The 24,101-nt window shown below is 40.2% G+C and overlaps 1 protein-coding gene across 1 annotated transcript in view; it reads right to left on the bottom strand.

Annotated features, from left to right (window-relative positions):
* Positions 1–24,101, bottom strand: part of LOC120524043 (adenylate cyclase type 2-like) — a 191,248-nt gene that overhangs the window by 13,169 nt on the left and 153,978 nt on the right. The window contains exons 21-22 of the mRNA XM_039745868.1: positions 21,588–21,746; positions 18,674–18,820 (exon numbers count right to left, since the gene is read on the bottom strand). Coding sequence (XP_039601802.1) covers positions 18,674–18,820; positions 21,588–21,746 — 306 coding nt within the window. The remainder of the gene's footprint in view (positions 1–18,673; positions 18,821–21,587; positions 21,747–24,101) is intronic.

Genomic DNA, 24,101 nt, shown 5'->3' with positions numbered 1-24,101 from the left:
ATAAACAGTCCAGTTTTGTAACAATTTTTTTTAGACAAATGAAATTAAGATCAATATATACCAGAATGATGGATGAAAAAGATTATGGAGAAGAGAAGAAATGGCTCATGATCTGATGAATATCACATCATCTGCGAAACATGGTGGATACAGTGTAATGGCATGGGCATACATGGCTGCCAATGGTAGCTGGTCACTGGTATTTATTGATAATATGACTGCTGTCAGAAGTTGCAGGATGATTGCTGAAGTGTACAGGGCTATACTATCTGCTCAGACTTAGACAAATGCTGCAGAACTGATAGGATGACACTTCATGGTACAGATGGTCAATTAGCTAAAGCCTATTGTGACATCAAACCAAGTGCCTTTCTATTTTTATTTTTTTATTAATTTTATTACAATCCATACAAAGCAATCAAGTTTTTACAAAAAGAAGAATTGAGTTAAGAACAGATCGATCCCCACCCTGAGAGAGAGAGCAAGCCAAACGGCGTAAAATTTAAGGCTTGGAAACATACCTAAATTAATAAATTCTCTGTGCTTTCTAAACTTATTTTAAAATATTACTGATTAGATCCTGCCATGTTTTGAAAAAAGTCTGTACGGATCCTCTAACTGAGTATTTGATTTTTCCAATTTCAAATAATATAACACATCGGTTTCCCACTGACTTAAAAGAGGAGAGTTTGGGTTCTTCCAGTTTATCAGAATAAGTCTGCGTGCCAACAGTGTAGTGAATGCAATCACAATTTGTTTGTCTTTCTCCACTTTAAGCCCCTCTGGAAGAACCCCAAGCACAGCTGTTAGTGGGTTAGGAGGGATTGTGAGTCCAAGGCTGTCTGAAGGTAATTAAAATTTTTGTCCAGAATAATGTTAATTTGGTGCAGGCCCAGAACATGTGACCCAGTGAGGCTGGGGCTTGGTTGCAACGTTCGCAGGTTGGATCATGCCCTGGAAACATTTTGGAGAGTTTTAGTCGAGACAGATGTGCTCGATATATAATTTTGAGTTGTATAATTGTATGCTTTGCATATGGAGCTCGAGTGAATTCTCTGCATTGCTACTTTCCACTCCTTTTCTGATATATTAATTGAGAGATCTTTTCCCAGTGTCCTCTTGGATCTTTGAAAGGAAGGGATTGTAAAATGATTTTATATATTGTAGAGATGGAGTCTAATCCTTGAAATTGAGCAATATTTTTCCAGCGTGGATGAGGGTGCAAGATGAGGAAAATCTGGAAGGTTCTGTTTAACAAAGTTCCTGATTTGAAGATAGTGAAAGAAATGTGTAGCTGGAATGTTAAATTTGGAATGTAATTGTTCATAGGATGCAAAGACGTTGTCTATATAAAGATCTCTAAGCAAGTTAATTCCAAATTTTTCCAGATATTAAAACTGCATATGTTTGTGAAGGTTGAAAGAGGTGGTTCTCTTGCAGGGTGCCACAGAAAGAAGCTTCTCCGTCTTAAAATGCTTTCTACATTGGTTCCAGATTCTAAGTGAGTGGAGCACAATTGGGTTATTAGTGTATTGCCGATAGCGTGTGTTTATTGGAGCACAAGCAAGGAATACAAAGAAGTACTGCAGGATTTTACTTCTATTGCGGTCCAAGCCTGTGTATGTTCTTCTATTTGTGTCCAGGTTCTTATCGCCTGTATATTTGCTGCCCAGTAATAAAACTGGAAGTTAGGTAGAGCCATGCCGCCTTCTGCCTTTTGTCTTTGTTGGGTCGCTCTTTTGATGCGTGGATGTTTTGAATTCCAAATAAATGAGGTTATTGTTGAATCTAATAGCTTAAAGAATGATTTATTAATGTATATTGGTATGTTTTGAAATAAAAAAAGGAGCTTAGGAAGAATATTCATCTTAACAGTGTTAATTCTTCCAGCTAGTGTGAGATGAAGGGTTGACCATCTATGCAAGTCTTGTTTAATTTTTTCCATGCAGACTGCGAAATTTTGTGATGTTTACCCCAAGGTATTTAAACTGTTCTGCAATGATAAAAGGTAGGGTGTCTAATCTAATATTATATGCTTGAGAATTCACTGGAGAGAGTACACTTTTATTCAGATTAATTCTGAGACCAGAGATCTTTTGAAATTCTGTGAGTGCTGCTAAGACTGCAGGCACAGAATTTTCTGGGTCCGATATATACAGTACCATGTCATCTGCATATAATGAGATTTTCTGTTCCAGTCCTTCTCTGCTAATCCCCTTTATCTGATCAGTATTTCGACAATGTATTGCCAGTGGTTCAATGGCAATCAAACAGCAGCGGTGACAAGGGCATCCTTGTCTTGTGCCACGTTCTAGTTTAAAGTAGTCTGAGCAAATGTTATTGATGCAAACTGAAGCTTCTGGGTTAGTATACAGTAATTTAATCCATGCACAAATGTTGGGCCAAACCCAAACTTCTCCAAAATAGTAAAAGGTATTTCCATTCAATCATGTCGAATGCTTTTCTGCATCCAATGATAATAATATTTCTGGGGTGTTTGATTTAGTTGGTGAGTATATTACATTAAACAGGCGTCGAAGATTTGAAGATAAGTGTCGGCCCCTAATAAATCCAGTTTGGTCTTGTGATATTACGAGGGAGCACTTTCTCCATCCTTCTAGCTATGATTTTAGAGAGTATTTTAACGTCGTTATTCAGAAGTGAAATTGGTCTGTATGATGCACATTGTAATAAGTCCTTATTTTGTTTTGGAAAGACAGTGATTAGTGCTTGGCGAAAGGTTTGTGGAAGAGATTGGTTATCTCTGGCTTCTGTAAATGTTGCTAATAGGAGGGAGCTAGCTGAGCGGAGAATTTCTTGTAAAACTCTGCAGGGTAGCCATCAGGGCCTGCTGCTTTTCCACCTTGGAGTGACTTTATAGCATCTAGTAATTCTGATAATGCAGAGGTTTATCAAGTTCCTCCACACTTAAAGCGTCTTTGTGGTATCTGTAATGTATCCAGAAATGCATTAGATTGTATATTGTCTTCTTTAAACTCAGTAGTATATAGGGATTTATAGTAGTCTCTGAAAGTGTGCATTATATTTTTGTGTTCGATGATTTTATCTCCGTTAGTGTTAGTGATTACGAGATTGCGTTGCATTCTTGCTTGTGAATTTGTTGAGCTAAAAGCTTATTAGCTTTCTCTCCATGTTCATAATAATGATGTCTGGATTTGTAAATTAGTTGTTCAGTTTCTTTAGTTGTCAAGAGGTTTAATTCTGAATGTAGAGCCTGCCTCCTCTATGTAGAGTCTGCTTGGTAGTCTGGCATGTTCTTCATCTATTTTAGTAATTTCGCTTTTATCTCTGCTACTTTCTTCGCTTCGGATTTATTTCTGTGGGAAAGATATGAGATAATCTGTCCTCTTAAGAAGGCCTTAAGAGTTTCCCAGAGTATTCCTGCAGAGATCTCAGGGGATGTATTTGTCTCTAGAAAGAATTTGATTTGTTTGGATATAAATTCAGTACAATTCTCGTCAGCTAATAGAAGCGGTTGAGGCCATCTGCGGGTGAGTGTATGGGGCTTAGTAATTTCAGCTCCAAGATCATAGGTGCATGGTCTGAAATAACAATAGCATCGTATTTACAAGATTTAATCTTAGGCAAGAAGTTATTATCTATAAAGAAGTAATCAATCCTTGAGTAGCAATGATGTACTGGTGAGTAGAAAGAATATGTTCTTGAATTTGGGTTTAAAAACCTCCAGGGATCTGATAAGTTGTGATCAGTTATAAACTTTGTAATTATCTTTGCGGTGTTAGTTGTTCCCCTGTGGAGGAAGTCTTATCTAAAAGTGGATTTAAAACACAATTAAAGTCCCCAGCCATTATAACTTTATGAGTGTTCAGATTGGGAATGGATGCAAATAAATTTTGTATAAATTCCTTATCATCAACATTAGGTGCATAAACATTTATCAAAATCATTTTACAGTTAGATAAGTCTCCCATGACCATTACATATCTCCCTTCAGGATCCAATACTACATCTGATGCTACAAATGGTACTGTTCTATGTATGAGAATTCCCACCCTCTAGTTTTCTTTGTAAAACTAGAATGGAACATTTGGCCAGTCCAGTCTTTTGCAGCGGAACTGATCCTTGCTTAGTAAGTGGGTTTCCTGTAAAAATACTATTTTAGCATTTAGACCTGTTAGGTGAGAAAGTACTTTCTTTCTCTTTAATTGTGATTCAGGCCTTTAACATTCCAGCTTACGAAGTTAACTGTCCCATCATGGAGACACTGATTCTGAGTTTTTGATGTCATTTTATAGTCTTAACTGGAAGTGAAATAGTTTAGGTCTTAATTTCCTATTTCCCCAAGAGTTGTTGCCATGCAGCTTATTATTACGTTGATAGTTATAATTATAAAGATTGAGATGATAGATTAGGTATAGATCAAGCCTGCTCTCTTTCTCTTCCCCTTAACCCCCACCCTCCCTTTTGCCTCCCCAAGTGAGGCTAAAACCCACTTCACACAGTCCCAGTCCTCTGACATACCCAGAGACAGAGCACGTCCAAAGCACAACAAGCCCCATGCAGTGGCGCTTTAGGGTTAAAAGATAGAGATATCTGTTACCAATATAGTCTTTAAAAGAGAAAAAAGAATTTTGCACTTAAAATATATATATAGTCTTCAGCAATTTTAGTGCATTAAGATGATACACCCAGATAATAAACCCAGGTGATGGTGTTAAAGATGTGTCCAAAATAAGCATAACAAGTCTTAATGCAGTAATAGCAATAACAGTAAACCAAGGGTATGATATTGAACAGTCTCGTTTAGGGTAGAGATGAAATAATTAGAAAGAAAAAGAAAAAAAAAAAAGGAAAAAGTAATTAAGCACAGTAAAACATAAACAGATAGCGCTCTAGTAATACTAAGTAATAATAAGAATATATGAGAATATATGCTGATAAAAAACCCGTATTTTAAAACGAATAGATCAGACAGTAGATTATTAATCCTAGCTTTATCATTTATCATTTACCGCCATGACTCACTATTATGTATCAGAATAGTCCCGGGATCAGCTTTCTTAATTCATTTTCTGCTTCTTCCTTGCTAGCGAAGACATAGAAATGTCGAAGCTCAAGTTGCATATCTTGACGCAGCCTTTCATTTGCCTGTTGGAGTTCCTGTCACAGCCATTCATTGGCCTGTTTCATCTCCTGTTTCAATTCCTGTTTCAGTCTCTCAAGTGCCTTTGCCGTTACTTTCTCATTACCCTTCTCGCTTTATATCTTGCGTGAGCTCAGCGAGCAACACCTTCAGTTCAGATAGTTCAATTGTGCCTTCTTGTACCGTAGATGAAGCAGCAGACTTTGCTGAAGCCAGTGTCCCTGCTGCTCCATGCTTGCGTAATTGCGTAATTGAAGCCGCGGACTTCAAGGCCCTTTCCAGTTTCAGGTAATCTTCTCCAGTCGGCGAGCTATCCACATCTGCACTCACGATCGCACCTTCGCTCCCCTTTTCGCTCTCAGCCGGCGATGATGTAGCGGACCGTGGTCCCGAGGAATATGTGCTTTCGCCCATCTGATCCAGGTCTGTGTCTGATAGGCCGTATCTTGAACTGGGGCTTGCTGATCATAGCTTGGATGTAGCTTTAGTTTTCGATTCTTTCGAACCCCCCTTCTTGTTGGCCATGTTTATATGTGCTTACATATACTGTAGCAGTCCCTCTCGGGTTGAATAAATACAGGATATCTCAGAATAATAAGCAAATAATATGAAAAATAACACCACTGCTAGCGGAGCTCCACTTCAGACGTCCATCTCTCGCATCGGACGAGACCAAAACCAAACCAAGTGCCTTTCAAAGCAAATAAGTGGCATATTCTTCAATAGCCAAGTAAATCAACTGACCTCAACCCAACTGGACTTGCATTTCATTTGCTGAAGATAAAACTGATGGCAGAAAGTCCAACAAACAAGCAGCAACAGAAGACTGCTGCAGTAAAGGCCTGGCAAAACATCACTAGGGTGGAAAACCAACACTTGGAGAAGGCCATGGGTTCAGACTTCAGGCAGTCATTGACTGTAAAGGATTTCCATCCATCCATTATCCAACCCACTATATCCTAACTACAGGGTCACGGGGGTCTGCTGGAGCCAATCTCAGCCAACACAGGGCGCAAGGCAGGAAAAAAAACCCAGGCAGGGCACCAGCCCACCGCAGACTATAAAGGATTTTCAACCAAATATTGAAAATTACCATTATATTTATTATTATGTTTGTTTGTCCAAATATATTTGAGCCCCTAAAAATGGGGGGGCCATGGATAAAAATGGCTGTCAATCCTAAATGGTTCTTACTAGAATTCTGTTAAAGCCTTTGAATTAATGCTGTAAGAGCTGTAAGATTTGTTAGTTATTTAGGTTATGTTAAATTGATAGAGGTATTTTCTTAGTTATTTTAAAATGTTTGCCTATATATTAATGCTTAGTGTATAGGAGATTCTATTATAACTCCCACCAGCTAAATTGAAATGGAATATTCTAATTATTTCTTGTCGCTCTGACTACAGAGTAGTCCCAGTTTATGATCTCCCTGGGAGCTGGTAAGGCACGGAGGGCAAACGGTTTCTAAACGTATCATACCATACCACACGTACTTAAGGAGCATACTGAATATATTAAGTGAAGCTTAGGTAAGTTTGCCATAGAGAAATAACACAACTTTTAAGTATTGAAAGTAAATGACGTTTAACAAGAGAAAGCTAAGATTGTAGAAGAAACCTTTTTTCTCTTTTTGCCTTTATTTTTTTAATGAGTGTAATAACCTTTTTCTGAATTTTTGTGATTTGTTCCTTTTTAAATTTTCACTAAACTTTTAAAATAAACTTCATTGGACTGAGAAAGTTTATTTTTCATGCATTTGACTCATGCTGGATCCTACCTTGCCAGCTCAGTAGCTGCTCGATTTTGGGAACCTGGAAAAGACGCAGCTACACATGCTGAAAGCCTACACTTCAATCATTTGTTCATTTCAAATCCATTGTGGTGACAAAATTATGAAAATTGTATCACTGTCCAAATACTTAATGGACCTAACTGTATAATGAAAGAAAATGACATGAATGATAAAGCATCTTTAGGGCATCCCTCTAAATCCAAAAAATGTCAACATTATTAATAAATAAGGAGAGTACAGAAATCACAAACTGATATTAAGAGACCTCAGTATTATAAAGGAGATTAGAAAGCACAAAATAAAATTTCCTTCCACTCTTGGCTTAGCTATGCTGTGTGATGGGTTGATCTCCCCACCTATCCACCTCCAAAGTACCCCCAAGTGCTCAGTTTATTCATCTTCCAACTTTCACTCAGTCTCTCAAGACTGCGGCCTCTCGTCCTCTCATCATTCTGCCAATGAAAGTTAACCCAGCCCTCATCATAAAACCAATGAGAAAGTGGCAACTGGTGACCTTTACCATAGACATAGAATTACTAGACACCACATGACTTGCAGCATTGTACGTCAACATCGCCACCATATTGCGAGTGGCACTTCTATGGAGTGAAGTAATGGATAAAGATGCCTCATGCATGTGCTGTTTGGGATTGTACAAACCGCTGTACGCTCCAAACCAGATCCCGGGGATTACATTACTGAACAACTGTTTTGGTTATATTTGGCCATTAGAAAATCCCGCTTTATAATCTTAACTTTAGCTATGCCAGGCAAAGCTAGCAAAATTATGCATTTATATGCTCAAGTGAGCCTCCAAACAATGTTTTGGCTAAACGTATTAAGTCACTAACTATGTAGATTGTTGTTAGCTGTTAACATTTCTCAGACGTTGAAGGTTTCCCAAAGAAATCCACCTCAGGAAGCAGTGGGAGGTAGCCCTTAGATGGGATTTTGAGAAAGCTGTCCTGTGATGTGCGCCGTGCTAGTTTGGTAACAGATGCTGTACCGGCATCATATGATCAAAGCTACCACTTGCTCACATTAAAAAACAAAGGAGGTTTGATGATTCCTTCTGAGGGTACAGTCAAGGTGGTCAAAGTAGCTGAGCGTGTTATCCGACAGTCGACATTAGGGCAAGCTGTCAGTGTATCTTTGATCAATCAGTTTATTCGGGCTGAGATTGGTTCAGATGATGTGTTTTTTTCTCAAGGAGCACATTGAGGAAACACAGTTTGAGATTGATAATCATCATTTTATGCTCATGTCTTTAGTTGTGTCTATTTTCCACAAACTATGGCTACACCATATTGCCAGACTGAATACTCTCAAATTACAGGATCTGAGTGAGCGAGAGGGAGTGTACTGTACGTCTGTAGGAGATCAGTGAGGTGGTGGGGAGCAAGACTGTGGAGAGCTTTGAATGGCAGCAGAATTCTGAAGAAGTTGTAAGCGATGGATACGTTTTTGTGGGATGCCAGAGAGAACAGCATTACAGTAATCTATATGTGAGGTGATTTGGGCATTAACCAATACTTCAGTACTGTGTTGTGTAAGAACAGGACGAAGTCTAGAAGTGTTTCGGAGATTGAAGAAGGCAGTCCGAGAAATGTTACTTATATGGGAGAAATGATTTAATAATAATAATAATAATAATAATAATAAATTATTCTTATTTAATAATTGCCATTATTAGTTTATAAATGGATATAAATAATTGCATTTAAACTATTTGCCAAAATCTGTTGTACGTAAACGAAACTGCTTTAAACGTTATTGTTTTTCATCAGAAATCCGGTTTCCACGTCTACCTGTATTAGTTTAAATGCCACTTTTGCCACTCGCAATTGGGCGGATGCGCTGACGTATCGTGTCAACTGGGCAACACAGTGAATGCGGCGTCTACCTATATATGCCTTGACCTTTACAGCCAAGTCTGGGATTCCAGACAGTCAGATCAGAGCGCCCTCTGGTGGATTCTGGTGTCCTTGACACCCTTGACTTGACCATTATAAGGGCCAGATGTCCACAGCTTCTCAGCTTCTTGCTTCTGTTTTAGAGCAGCAGCCCACCTCTTATACATAGAGGGGGTCTATCAAATGCCCTCAAGTTATGGCATTGACAGGTAGATATGGCATGTGCAGGGCTTAACATTCCCAGGGTGTCTCTGTCTACCCTCTTTCTCTTATTACAGTCGAAGTCAGCAATTCTCCACAAAAGATATGATTTTAATGTCTGTGGTCTGGTCATTCTATTATTAATTTATTTAGATGACACTGCAAAAGAAAGGAACCCTGTCCAGGGATTGTCCTGCCATATACCCTATGCTTGCTAGGATGAACTCCAGCCCCCCATGATCCTGCTCAGGAGTAAGCGGGCTTAGATAATGGTATGGTATGGTATTTAGATTATTTTTAGGCACCATGCCAATGAGGTCAGGCATGTTTTAGTTGTTGCACTGGTTGTCAGACCTATAGCCACTGTTGGCTGATACAGATGTGGATGTGTGAATATGTGACGTCAATACAGAGGGCTACATTCATTATTCACGTGAACTTTAAATAAACAGAGACTCATTGGAAAACTTTACGAACTCAGCTTCTGCTTGCCCTCTACTATGTTTCATGCCTTGCTTTTATACTCTAGACATCAGATTGATGGTCTATTAGGATTCATTTCATGTTTCCCCTTGGCCACATCTTTCCATAGTATTATGTTCTTTGTTCATTTGGACAGATGTATTCACTTCTCACAGGCTACAATAAAAGAAAGTTTCCATTTTTTTATTAGTTGTGAATACAGCAAAGAATGAAAAGAAAATAATAAGGTCTGCATTCTCTTTGAGCCCACCTGTATGTTCACTCATCTCCTGCCTAACAGGATGGGATGGCAGTTCCCCTTTGCCCCTTAAGTTCTCTCTGTCTGTCATTTCTGGCCTTCCTTACCATTGCCTTCCCACCCTGGTTTATGTTTTGACTATGTTATTGCCAGGCCCCTTTCGTGTTTTTTATTGTGATAGACAGCCAGGGGTTCAGTCCGGCCAGGATGTCCCTGAAAAAGAAGAATGGAGGAAGGCAGCCTTTTCAGGACACTGCCTCCCCCGGGACGCTAGATGGCAGCTCCCCTGGACGGCAGCAGTTCACCGGATTCCCTCAGGGCATCCTGGGACATGGAGTCCGTTTCCTCAGCCCTGTTAGTTGCCGCCATGGGGAGCTCACAAAGAACCTGGGGACTCCTATTGTTACTACAACCCATAAGTACTTCGGAGTCACGAGGACAGAAACCCGCAGTACTGAGTTGGGTGGTAGAGTGACGGAGTTGCTGGGAGGAGTAGAGGATTATTGATTATTGCTTATTGTATAATTATTGGAGGATTGTGGCGAGTGTGGTGCATTGTGCACTGTATCTGAAGAAAAATATTAAAATTCTTCTTGGTGCTTTTTACAAGTGTGTCTTGGATGTCTGTCTGGTGGGTTTCATGGGGCAACAGTGACCCCTAGCATCCACATTATGTATTGATAAACGTAGACCCCCCCTCTATTCTCTTCGTCTCTCTGAAGCTGTACTCCCCAAGACAGCAGAGGTGGGAATCAGAGACTGGGATAAGAAGGCACCATCTATAAAGTTACACTCAACATTTATTTATTTATATAGCACATTTTCATACAAACAGTAGCTCAAAGTGCTTTACATATTAAAGAATAGAAAAATGAAAGACATAATTATAAAAAATAAATCAACATTAACATCGAGTAAGAGTAAGGTTCAATGGCCAGGGGACAGAAAAACAAAAACTCCAGACGGCTGGAGAAAAATAAAATCTGTAGGGATTCCAGACCATGATACCCAGTCCCTCTGGGCACTCAAGGGTGATCTCCTCTTGGCAGCAGAAGATGTGGCTACTTACAGTACCCTGTGATGTGGCCTTGTTCTGTAAGGCAGCATCACTCAGCTGCCATACCATCACGTGGCCACTTCTCTCTTAGTATTCCTCTGTCAGGCGTTTATAACGTATAGAAATACAGGTAGAGGTTTATTCATTTATTATTCTGAGATTACTTTGTCACTGTTTTGAAAGGTTATTTTTTTACATATTTGTTTGTATGAGCACTGTCATTTTGTGTTTCTGGATGGCATGAGGCTATGTGGTTACTAAGCATGTAATGTATATATCACATGATTCATCGCATCATAGCAGCCATGTTATAACAGACAGCCATGCACATAAACAGAGTCCAAACTTAAAACATTTTTCACCCCACTTTTGGTTGAGAATATTTTCACTACCTCTCTGGTTTTGATAGTGACACTGAATTTAGTCATCTCCTTATAAACTTGATGAATGGTCTCCTTTAGTGTTTTGACTTTGGCTGACTTCCCCGAAAATCTCTGCCAATCGACTTAATGAATGGTCTGTCTGGACTATTAGGAAAGCTGCTAGTGGTCACCACAACATGCAGGCTCCGTTAACTGTTACGGTGTGAGCGTACGAGAAAGTGAGTGGCATTGTACCCAGACATGGACTGCCACCCCACTGAGGGTTTATTAATAATAATAATAATAATAATAATAATAATTGGATGGCACGGTGGTGCAGTAGGTTGTGCTGCTGCCTCGCAGTTAGGAGATCCGGGTTTGCTTCCCGGGTCCTCCCTGTGTGGACTTTGCATGTTCTCCCCGTGTCTGCATGGGTTTCCTCCGGGTACTCCGGTTTCCTCCCACGGTCCAAAGACGTGCAGGTTAGGTGCATTAGTGATTCTAAATTGTCCATAGTGTGTGCTTGGTGTGTGTGTGTGCCCTGCGGTGAGCTGGCGTCCTGCCTGGGGTTTGTTTCCTGCCTTGCACCCTGTGTTGGCTGGGATTGGCTCCAGCGGACCCCCGTAACCCTATAGTTAGGATATAGCAGGTTGGATAATGGATGGATGGATAGTAATAATGTATTTTCCATTTATATAGTGTTTTTCTCACTACTCACAGTGCTTCAGTGAGTGGGGAGCCACTTCAACCACCATTGATGTGTAGCATCCACCTGTTTCTTAGTTCCACCCAAAGTTCCTAGGATAGGTATTTGCACTCTGGACACATGTAGATGAGTAAAAAAAAATGTGTGGATAAAGGAATGCATGGAATTATTAACACAATGGCTCTTTTAACCTCCTTAGCATTATGTTTACTCCCGGAAAAATGAGCGAAAAGTATTTAATTCTTTCCAACAACAAACAAATTTTTTAAATGTGGAGACAGTCGAGGAGCAGTGGAACAGGTTTAAAAATGTTTTACATGTAATGCAGGACAGATACATACCTAAATTTGGAATTAATAGGAAACTAAAAAAACTCCACAATGGATTAATAAAGATTTAAAAAAGAAGTTGCAAAGGAAAAAACTGCTGTATAAGGCATATAAGACTAATGACTGCAAAGAGAATCGTGGCAGTATGAGAACATGAGGGCAACCATTAAGAAGGATATCAGAGAGGCTAAAAGACAGTTCTTTTAGTAGTTTAGTAGTAAAAGAACAGTTAAGGAGGATGTCAAGTGTATCAGGAATAGTAAAGGGGAATTAAAAGATACAGACAATGAAATAGAAGATGCCCTAAACTTACATTTTTTGAGGTGTTTACAAGTGAACAAGTGGATAACCTCCCAGAGGTAAACATGACTACTAAGGAGGTACTGAGGGATTTGGAAATTGTAGAGGGAGAAGTGCTGCTCAGATTAAATAAGATGAAATCAAACAAATCACCAGGCCCAGATAATATTTATCCTCGTGTTCTTAAGGAGGCTAGTGAGTACATATATAAACCCTTAACACATATTTTTAGGAAGTCACTGCGCACTGGAGAGATTCCAAAGGACTGGAAAATGGCAAATATCATCCCATTATATAAAAGGGTGACAGGGCAGATCCAAGCAACTATAGGCCAGTAAGCTTAACAAGCATCACAAGAAAATTAATGGAAGGAATTATTAAGGATAAGATTGAGCAACACATGGCAAGGACAGGAGTTATTCTGAACAGTCAGCATGGGTTCAGAAGAGGGAGGTCGTGTTTTACTAACATGTTGGAATTCTATGAGGAGGCAACAAAAGGATACGATCAAAGTGGAGCTTATGATATTATTTATCTGGACTTCTAGAAAACATTTGATAAGGTGCCATATGAGTAGGTTGGGCATCAAGTTAAAAGAAGTGGGAGTTCAGGGTGATGTTTTTAGATGGGTGCAGAATTGGCTCAGACACAGGAAACAGAGGGTGATGGTGTGAGGAACCTCATCAGAACTGGCCGCTGTTAAGAGTGGTGACCAGCAGGGGTCAGTGCTAGGGCTGCTGCTATTTTTAATATATATAAATGATTTAGATAGGAATATAAGTAACAAACTGGTTAAGTTTACAGATGATACCAAGATAGGTGGATTAGCAGATAATTTGGAATCCGTTATATCATTACAGAAGGACATGGACAGCATACAGGCTCAGGCAGATTTGTGGCAAATGAAATTTAATGTCAGTAAATGTAAAGAATTACACATAGGAAGTAAAAATATTAGGTTTGAATACACAATAGGCGGTCAGAAAATCGAGAGTACACCTTATGAGAAAGATTTAGGAGTCATAGTGGACTCCAAGCTATCAACTTACCGACAGTGTTCAGGAGCCATTAAGTAGGCTAACAGAATGTTAGGTTATATAGCATGATGTGTGGAGTACAAGTCACAGGAGGTTCTGCTCAAACTATATAACACACTGGAGTACTGTGTGCAGTTTGGGTCTCCAGGCTACAAAAAGGACATAGCAGCACTAGAAAAGGTCCAGAGAAGAGCGACTAGGCTGATTTCAGGGCTACAGGGGTTGAATTATGAGGAAAGATTAAAAGAGCTGAGCCTTTACAGTTTAAGCAAAAGAAGATTAAGAGGTGACATGACTGAAGTGTTTAAAATTATGAACAGAATTAGTACGGTGGATCGAGACTTGTATTTTAAAATGAGCTCATCAAGAACACGGGGACACAGTTGGAAACTTGTTAAGGGTAAATTTCGCACAAACATTAGGAAGTTTTTCTTTACACAAAGAACGATAGACACTTGGAATAAGTTACCAAGTAGTGTGGTAGACAGTAAGACGTTAGGGACTTTCAAAACTCGACTTGATGTTTTCTTGGAGGAAACAAGTGGATAGGACTGGCGAGCTTTGTTGACCTGAATGGCCTGTTCTCGTCTAGATTGTTCTAATGTTCTAGATTGTTCTAAATGTTATCATGTGTAATAGACACATGAAAATTGTTTTGGAATATTTTTCTGTTGCTTGCACATGACAGGGTAGAATGTCAGTGCATGACCTGCATGGTTGGCCGGCCCTTGTGTAATTGTGGGCTGACTTCCACCTTTGCCCAGACACGTACATTAACAGTTGCTTCATTGTGAACAGTACTTAGGGGGGTAATGTCTTCCACTTGATTGCAATCATTTTGCCTTTTTGCCATGTGTAGCAAACTGTATTCTGTCTTTTCTTACTTTTTGTAGCTTTCAGTTATGAACTTCCCCAAAATCAGTTGTTCCTGTACATAGTTAGTAGCATACCGATTGTATGTGGTAGTATGGGTGCTGATCAATGTTACACTCCACAGACCACATGCAAAAGGCTTCTTCTCTATTAAGCCACCAGACCAATGTTGCCAGGTCTGAGTTTTCTTGGCCAATTGGGCTATTTTTGATTGTTGTCAGCAGAGAAATAATAGGCTTTTGTGGGTTTTATGTTTTGTTTTTGGGCTACAATACAATATTTTGGAATATTTTTCAACTCCCCCCACCCCAACTGCATTTTTACCATATTTTTCATCCATCTGTCACCCCTTCGTCTGCTGTTTGCACTTTTATATGTTCTGTACCATTGTTAAATCTCTCAGTGTGGTGTGATGGTACTGTATATACCCATTCAGTCACAGGGAAATATCTCTCAATAGACAAATACCCCCCTAGGCTCTGAATGTATGGACCTAAGCCCCTCACTCTGACACCCCCCTCCCACTCCACATTCTGGTGTGTCATTTTGTTTACGTCAACTATTGGGCTATTTTATTTGGGCAAATTTACTATTATTAAGCTGTCCTTAGTTTTTTAAGGACCTGACAACCCTGCACCAGATGCATGGTGGATGCTGTAGGTGTAAATCACATTTTCAGTTCTCTTCAAGCCTTTCTAATTTTATTTCATTTGGCATGCATATTATGGAGAAGAATGTATAACAATTCATATATATATTTTTTTAGTTCTTACATGTAGTTTTCGTACGAGTTACGATCAAAGTTTTATTAGAAAAAGTTAGCATTTATTCTTTTAGCATGGAGTCACAACATTTTAATGAAATTTGGCATGGTGTAAAAGACGGCCACATGTATATTTCAGGTTTTCATTTTTATGTATTAATAATTTGTGTTTGTATTAATTCTTGATTTATTATTTAATAGGCATTGGTGAGAAGTTGTTTGCATATAAGATTACAAATTTGGAATATTTTTACTGTGCGAGGTTGTGCATATTATAAATATGCAATAATGAAATAATGTTATTGTCAGGCGGTTGTGGCAAGCACCCTCTTCTACGCGGTGGTGTGTTGGGGTGGCAGCATAAAGAAGAGGGACGCCTCACGCCTGGACAAACTGGTGAGGAAGGTAGGCTCTATTGTAGGCACGGAGGTGGACAGTTTGACATCCGTGGCAGAGCGACGGGCGCTGAGCAGGCTCCTGTCAATCATGGAGAATCTGCTGCATCCACTGAACAGGATCATCTCCAGACAGAGGAGCAGCTTCGGTAACAGACTGCTATCACCGTCCTGCTCCACTGACAGACTGAATAGTTGTTTTCTTGAGAAATGTGTCTTTATATACAGTATAATACGCTACCGTGGCTGTCTGTTTGTCTGTCCAGGATTTGAAATCACCTGTAGCTCGCAAACCATTTGACTTATTGACCTGAAATTTGGTACACATATACTACGTGAAGTCTACTATACGTTTTTGCGTGATGATTGACCTCCAAAGTTATTCCTCTTTTAATTTTTATTTTATTTTATTGTAGAATAATTCTTGTCAGCGGGCAGCAGGGCGGCCGTGTGGCACATACGTACAGGGGCCGTTCTCATCCCTATCACCTTCGCCGTCACTTTCCCTGCCTCTTCATATCTTAAGTCATTCTTGAAGCAGATTGAAGACTTAAGTGCCAGCTTAAGTGAAAAATTAAAGAAAACGTACTAAGTAATTGCAACACAACCACTGACTTAATCAGTTTTAACACGAAAAGATGCCAACGAAAGAAGAGAAGAAGTGGGCAGCTAGGGTGGAGAAAAGAAGAGCTGCTCAGAAAGCAGCAAGCGCATCAACCTCTGAGGAAACGAATGCTAAACGTACAGAGAAAGAGAATGAAAACTAGGAATGCTCAAGTCAAGTCGTGCAGTGTGCCGTTACTGGTATAATATATTATAAATAGTTCTATGTGTAACACGTATGTTATGTTATGACAAAAAAAGAGGCCAGATACATGTTGGATACTCTAAGAGCATTAGCAAAAAGACCTTTGTATGATGCCCCGTTCTTTTCTTTTTTCTTTCTGGAAAGGAAAACAAATTTCTGTTTCACCTCTTTGTGCCACTTGGTTGACTTCTTTTTGACATAACTTAGAGTAGGACAGATTCCAGTCGGTTACACAGGCAGCTACTGCACCATGCTTGCAGCCACATGTGTTCACGGTACTGGAGTCACCAGGCATATCACAACGGTTCGGTCTTACAGTGCCATATGCATCAGGATTCCTTTGAAGTAAGACCTCAAGTAGTTTATGTGAGGTATGGAAACTGTCCAACGTTATACAGTCACCTTGGTAAAGCAAAGGGTTCGACAGTGACAGCACAGATGATGTGGTGTCACTATATTGACTGTGTTTGCCATCCCACTTGGTTTTTCTACTGGTGTAAAGCATTGAGTTCCAGGTGTACACAGAGTTTGCTTTGCACAGCATGTAGAGCTTGGTACCAAATCATGCCAGTTTGGATGTGATGTGCTGTACCCACAACAACCTTTCCTTGTAACCCATGAGACTTTTTTCAATACTAATGTCACAATCGACAACATACACTTCAGAAGAGGTCATCCACCTGAAGCTAAGCATGTTTGGGCCTGGCCAGTGCTTGTATGGGAGACTACCTAGGAAAAACCTTGGGTTGCTGCTGGAAGAGGTGTTGGTAAGGCCAGCAGGGGGCGTTTACCCTGTGGTCTGAATGTGGAGCCCAATGCCTGAATGCAGTGACAGGGACAATGTGCTGTAAATATGGCACCGTCCATCAGAGGAGACATAAAACTGAGGTCCTGACTCTCCATGGTCATAAAAGATCCCTGGGCATCCTTCATAATGAGTAGGGTGTATCCCAATGTCCAGGCTAAATTGTCCACCAAGGACTAGTCATTTTGGACCCCTAATCATTTCCTGTCCATAATTGGCTAACTATCTCTCACCACTTCACCACCTAACAGCTAATGTGTGGTGAGCGTACTGGTGCATAAATGGCTACCGTCATATCATCGAGGTGGAAGATACACATTGATGGTGGGTGAAGTGGTTCCCATCTGTGTAAGTGCTTAGAGTAGAGAGAAAAGCACTATTTAAATGTAAAGAATTATTACACCTTCTGCATATTTTTGACACACTCCACAGTGTGTACATTTTCAGTGCTGAATGATTGGTTTCATCATAGTCATCGTTACTTGTATTATTGAAATCTCTTGACTGGTTTATCCACAATCAGGAAACTGAAAAACATCCACATGTTGTCTGTAGTATCCAGCTGCCAGCGACAACAACAGGCAAATGGTTTACTGTGACTTTTCCGACATTGCTCAGCATAGCAGTTCATGTCAACAACTATTTGCTTCATTAGTCTATCAAATCATAAATAGTCCAGATAATCCTGATCAGCAGGCATGGGGGAACACACCGGGGTTACCTGTAAAACATCAATAAGAAAATCCAGGATTGTCAGCTATAGTGTGAAGCCGACACCAAACATGAACATCAGCGACACTTGGTAGGTTGGAATCGACCGAACCGAGGCCAGTTTCATTGTCTGTTTCCACGTCTGATGACAAATGCGCTTCATCATAGCTCTCACTTGATTCAAGCATCAAACAATAGCTGAATTTCAGTTTGTCCTAAAACTGGCTTTGTGGCCTTTCATTTGCCACTGTGTTTTTGGTTGAAGGCTCACTCATATATATTGATGAGTTATTTTAGAGTTACCATAGAGGGGTAGAATGCATAGAAATATTAATAATGTTTGGCAGCATGATGTTATTTCATAACTATTGCCCTGAGAGTTATTCAGGCTTAACAATGTAAAGCGGATCAATACACATCACCCCAAGTCTCACTTGGTCTTAACAGTATGTACATAGAATTCCAGCTTACGCCAAGAAGGTTATATCTTTATAATCAGAATAAACTTCATGAATTAAATATTTCATTAGTATGGAAGTAAAGAACAGCTTGGACAGAAATAGCATCGATTGTTTCCAGAACACCATCAACGTGAATTCATACAAATGTTTCGCTGCATATAAATGCAATAAAACATCTGAGACTGAAAAAAAATCTATTAGCATGTTTTAATTCTATGACAGTCTCTAGAGTGAGTAATGTCCTGTACTGGGCTGAGCTACTCAATGATACTGGCATTGGACAAAATAAATGGAGTCAATGCCCCATCACTTACCTCATCAAAGTCAGAGATGATCTCATTTAACAGTCTTATACACTCCAGTCCTTCACGGTTCACGTCACTCTCACTGTAAAATTCACGAAAGTCCGGGATCGATGCAAACAAGATGCAGACACAGTCGTAGGACTCACTGTACAGGTCCTGAAAGACAGCAGAGTAGGGATTGACATCTTGGGTGTGAACAAAAACAACTGCGTCACAGAATAAAAAACAAAGAAATAAGATGACACTGTGACAAAATAATTAGTGATATTGCCCAACAGACCCAGGGGATGTGAGTTCAACAGTTTATCTGGTTGCTCTTTATGTGGAATTGGTGAATTCTTGCTGTTTCTGTGGAAACTTTCTCTAGGTGTTTTAAGTTTATGCCAAATTTAAACAAATTCCATGAAACGTTTTAATGGGTCACATTTTAGGTCAATAGGTGACTCTAAACTGACTGCATGTTATTTAAATTGGCAACACAAAAATGGTCGCATGTCAGATGAAGTGGTATGTCTAAAGTAGTCAGCTTTAAGTTAATAATTATTACTTAAACGTCCATTGTCTATACAAGCTTATCCAGAGAATGGTCACAGGGGAAGCAAACAACAGGCACAATCCTGGAACAGGTGCCAGTCCAATGCTGAATGAACACACACATACACGTTAGAGTTCAATTTAGCTTTGCCAGTCTACCTAACTCGCATGTTTTTGGACTGTGGAAGGAAACCAGAGTGCCTGGGGGAAACCTATGTGGACAACATGCAAATCCCAAGCAGGCAGCTCCCAGGACTTGAACACCAATCGTCTTGTTGTGGCACTACCTTAGTGCTGCAGTGCTGCCCTCAATTAAACACTGCCATCGATCTAAACACTGGCGTGGAGAGTCACTCGAGTACTGATGAGTCTATAGCTGCAGGTGGAAGCTGCCACTGCACTTTTAGTGGCATTACACATATACTTTGTCAGCATTCCCATGTCGATCAAATACAGGAAGCTCTGCAGTGTACTTGTGACTTTACGCTGCAGGAAGATAAATCAAGGTAAACAGGTAAATAACATTTGATGTGGTTTTTATATAAGTAACATATGCATTCTTTTTATATAAAGACCATCACAAACAGAATTTTGCACGATACCTTGGCAAGCTCACCATGCCTTGCTCATCATCATCTTTATTTGAAAACAGCAGTGTAAGATCAGGAGGAGCTTGAACGCGACTGAGAGAATAAAACTGAATAAAGTGCTGATCTGTACAAGTACCATAAATGTACACTGGCTGCTACAGAATCAAATCAAATGTATGTTTTTATTGCATAAAAATAACAATAAGAGCAGCTCACTAGTTCTGGGAAGTGGCTGGGATTGAACCCATGACCTCTAGATTATGAGTCAGCAGTTCTTACTACTGCACCACCCTAGTGGTCGTGTTAGCAACTTTTGCTAACCTGCTTTCTTTTTCTTTGGTTATAGTCTTGAATAAAACCGCACTTGTACTGTTGTATTTGTACCTTTTGTGAAAGTGCTTATTTGATATTTGGACTTCATTCTTCACACATTATACACTTCATGTCTCCATTTATTACTATAACATGAAAAAAAGTTTGTTTTAGGTATGTTTTCAACATTTCTTGCATTTCTCACATTTCCTGTCATCCTACACTTACATAGATCGTTGTAGATACGGAGCACACATGAAATGTATGTATTCCAAATAATGATATATATTATTTACCCAATACAACTCCAGGCACCTCACACCTAGATAAACAAGGCTTCAGCTGGGAGAGATTTTTGCCCGAGTTGAGCTCTGTCGGTTGGGGGGATGGGACGGCAGTCTGCTTGCTGCTTGTGCTAATCGACACATTTACAAAACAAAAGACGCTGATGGAGAGGTGCGAATGGATTTAAGGAAGTTTTTTCGTAGGCATTGCCAATTCTAGTGTTAAAACCCGGCCACTTTCCTCATCAGTCAGTCCGATCTTGGACACAGTTCCGAGATACTACTCAGTATTTGCTACATTGATTTTCCTTTGCAGGCATTTTAAATATACAGGGTGGAACCCCAAACCTTTTTCCTGTTTCTTTGTTTTCATTTCACACATTACAGTAAATGGAGGCTCAGCATTGGCTGCTTTTTTGATTAAATGTTCACTCTAAATTGGCTGCCACTTATTTATGTTTATTGCGTGTTCTTTTAAATTGGATTAGTGTGAGAAGCCATGTCTGTGTTTCTAAGTGTGTCAAGCCATGGACTGAAGTCAGTTTTGGGTTTGTACCCACTAGCCACTTTGACCACTTAGCCCCCCAAGTGTCCTCAGAAAGTATATGGACAAAAATATCAGCTGGATATACTGAGAATTGCTGAACATCAAATATGTCAAAGATCGTACTTTATGTTGCATACTGTACTGATTATTCCAACTCTTTGGATTTTCACACGCTGTACAAGTGCAGCCTCACTTTTAATTTATTTTCATTTACGTTCCTTCATTTGTTGCTGAGAGAGCAAACGTAAATATCTGTACGCGCCCATTGGTATGTAAAACCTTAATTTAAACTCACTAAATTAGTAAAAGTCATTATTTTAAAAAGTCAAAGCTCATAGATGACATAGAATATGGCTGTGAAGCCCGGAGAGCTTTTGCTGACTGTGTCACCCAGAAATTAATAAAATGAACGCTGTAACAATAAATCTATGATGCCTGTCTCCATGGCAACTGCACATTTTAGCACATTGCTATGCATTAATCTTTCAGTGCATAAAACAACTCTACATACTTGTTAGATGGGGTCATGTGGAGCACAGAAGACCAATTGCCCGTAACTTTGACTACTGGACTAATGTTTGTCAAGTTCATCCCTTTCGTGCTTTTAACAAGTACACACGGGTCATGAAACATCATCCAGATCTCCTGTTCCTCACCTCATTCCTCCTTTTCCTCCCGATGAAGTGAGCTGCTACGTGAGCTGGCAGCATATTCTCCAGAAGGATGCGGTTCAGATTTTCCATTGTCTCGATCCTGTCCCTCTCCTGTGTGAATTTCTTCTTCCACAGAAAATCCAGGCGACAGTAAAACTCATGCTGAAAAATAGGAGACACGACTTCAGCCATTATAGCCCACCTCTATTGCTAGGTGGAAACAGTTGCTGTAGCTCCTCTCTGCATTCATTGTTCTTAGGCTTTCCTGAAGCTATAAAATAAATCTATACATATTTTCTGGGCCTTTCTGACTTACTGAATCATTTTCTGGCATTCGTTTTTTTATTTATAAATCTTTATTTTGAAGTTCACAATTATTTCTGGTAATTTTTGACACAATTTTCTTCTTCTTTCAGGCATCCCTAGATTTATAGTTTGCACATCACCTATTGTCATGGGAATCCTACCCACAATGCAGTAGGGTTGCACAATGCTGACGTAACAGCACGTTTGTATAAAGGTCACCTTACATTCATTGAGATTAGACAACAACAACATTTATTTATATAGCACATTTTCATACAAAAACATGTAGCTCAAAGTGCTTTACATAATGAAGAATAGAAAAATAAAAGACACAGTAAGAAAATAAAATAAGTCAACATTAATTAACATAGAATAAGAGTAAGGTTCAATGGCCAGGGGGGACAGAAAAAACAAAAAAACTCCAGCATGCCGGAGAAAAAAAAAAAAAAAATAAAATAAAAAATTAGATTCATTATTTGTGAACTATGTGCTTTATTTTGAGAACGTTTTGGTTTTGACTTTGCTGGAAAAGGGTGTGTGGCACTCCTGAAAGTAAAAGGATGAAGGTCCTTGTCTTTAGAGTCCTGGGGCTTCCTGTCTTGCTATCCAGTGACCTGAGACGAAGACTGGACAACTACTGTGTCTCTTCAGAGAATCCTTGGGTACCGCTGGTTTGACTTTGTTTCAAATGAGCAGTTGCTCATGGAGTCCCGAATGAGGTACATTACCTGCATTGTGAGGGAGTGTCAGTTACGCACTACGGCCATGTGGCGCGATTTCTAGAGGGTGTTCTGTCACGCAGGATTCTCATTGTTGAGGACCTGAGTGGCTGGACCGGGCCAAGGGGATGCCGACATAACACCTGGCTGCGGTAGATAGAGGGTCATTTCCTAGAGGGTAGGAGAGTGTCTGCCTGGGGGGTGGCCAACTGGGATCACAATGTGTTTCGTGGTGTGGTGGATGTGGCAACATGCTGTATCAGTGCATACTCACCAGCCTGACATGACCTTTGATATTTTGGTTAATGTTACTGTCTTTGATCTCCATTTTTTACTATTCACTTTGCTGTCTGACTTCCGTTTCTGATCTCTCACTGAAGTCTGTACATCAGGAGGGATTTTTGTATGAGCAAAAAAGGAAAATATAAAAAATATACATATCAAATGGTAAATCTGAAACAGTAAATCAGTAATTGAAGTGGCACAGATTGTTTCTCTGTTTTAAAATGGAAGCTTTTGAAAGTTTGCCAATGCTTTTTGAATGGGTGTTTTTAAAATATAAAAATGTGAACAGTGTGTGCCCTACAGGGGGTATAACCTTAAACCTTTAGTACCTTAAAACAGGTTTCTTCCTGAGACTCAGGACAATACGTACAAATCCGGGATGTGTGGTCAGAGGAGGCAGGTCATCATGAGAAGTAAAAAAAAACTGATAATGATAACATTAAATAACTGTATCCACTGGTCTTTGCTATAAATTTGTTTTCTGTATGATTCCAATAACTTTGATAATTTTTATAGTCAGAATCAATGATGTTGCACATTTCCTATTCCAATACAGGGGATAAACGCGAGGTGTGGCAGCGACGAGCCTCACCTCACCTCAGACTGCGCTCTCCCTCACACACGGGGTTGATGCATGCAATTGGCGAGTGCCTGTTGCTGTCTCTCTGTATGTTGCCAATATAGTGTTTGTAGACACATTTATTCCACGTCCCAAGAGCCAGCTTCTGTAGCCGAGGATCGGACCACCAAGGTCCCCGCCTTCGGCCACCACCCAACTCACACTGCACCCGACCTCCTTGGCCCCTCCCATAGGTGGTGAGCCCATGAGAAGGGGGACCCACGTTGCCTCTTTGGGCTGTGCCCGGCCGAGCCCCATGGGTGCAGGCCCGGCCACCAGGAGCTCACCATCAAGCCCCACCTCCAGGCCTGGCTCCAGAGGGGGGCCCCAGTGACCCGCATTCGGGCGAGGGAAAACGCCGTCCAAATTTTTCTTCGTCATAAGAGGTCTATTGAACCACTCTTTGTCTCATCCCTCACCTAGGACCAGTTTGGCTTGGGTGACCCTACCAGGGGCATAAAGCCCCGGACAACAGAGCTCCTAGGATCATTGGGGCACGCAAACCCCTCCACCACGATAAGGTGGCGGTTCGAGTAAGGGGATCGGTGCGGCGTCTGCAGTGATGCGGGCTCTGCATCGGTCTGTCGT

The sequence above is a fragment of the Polypterus senegalus genome, chromosome 1 (genome assembly GCF_016835505.1).
Source record: "Polypterus senegalus isolate Bchr_013 chromosome 1, ASM1683550v1, whole genome shotgun sequence".
NCBI classification, from domain to species: Eukaryota; Metazoa; Chordata; class Cladistia; order Polypteriformes; family Polypteridae; genus Polypterus; species Polypterus senegalus.
Note: the sequence above shows the minus strand (reverse complement) of the source record. Positions and strands in the feature narration are given on the sequence as shown.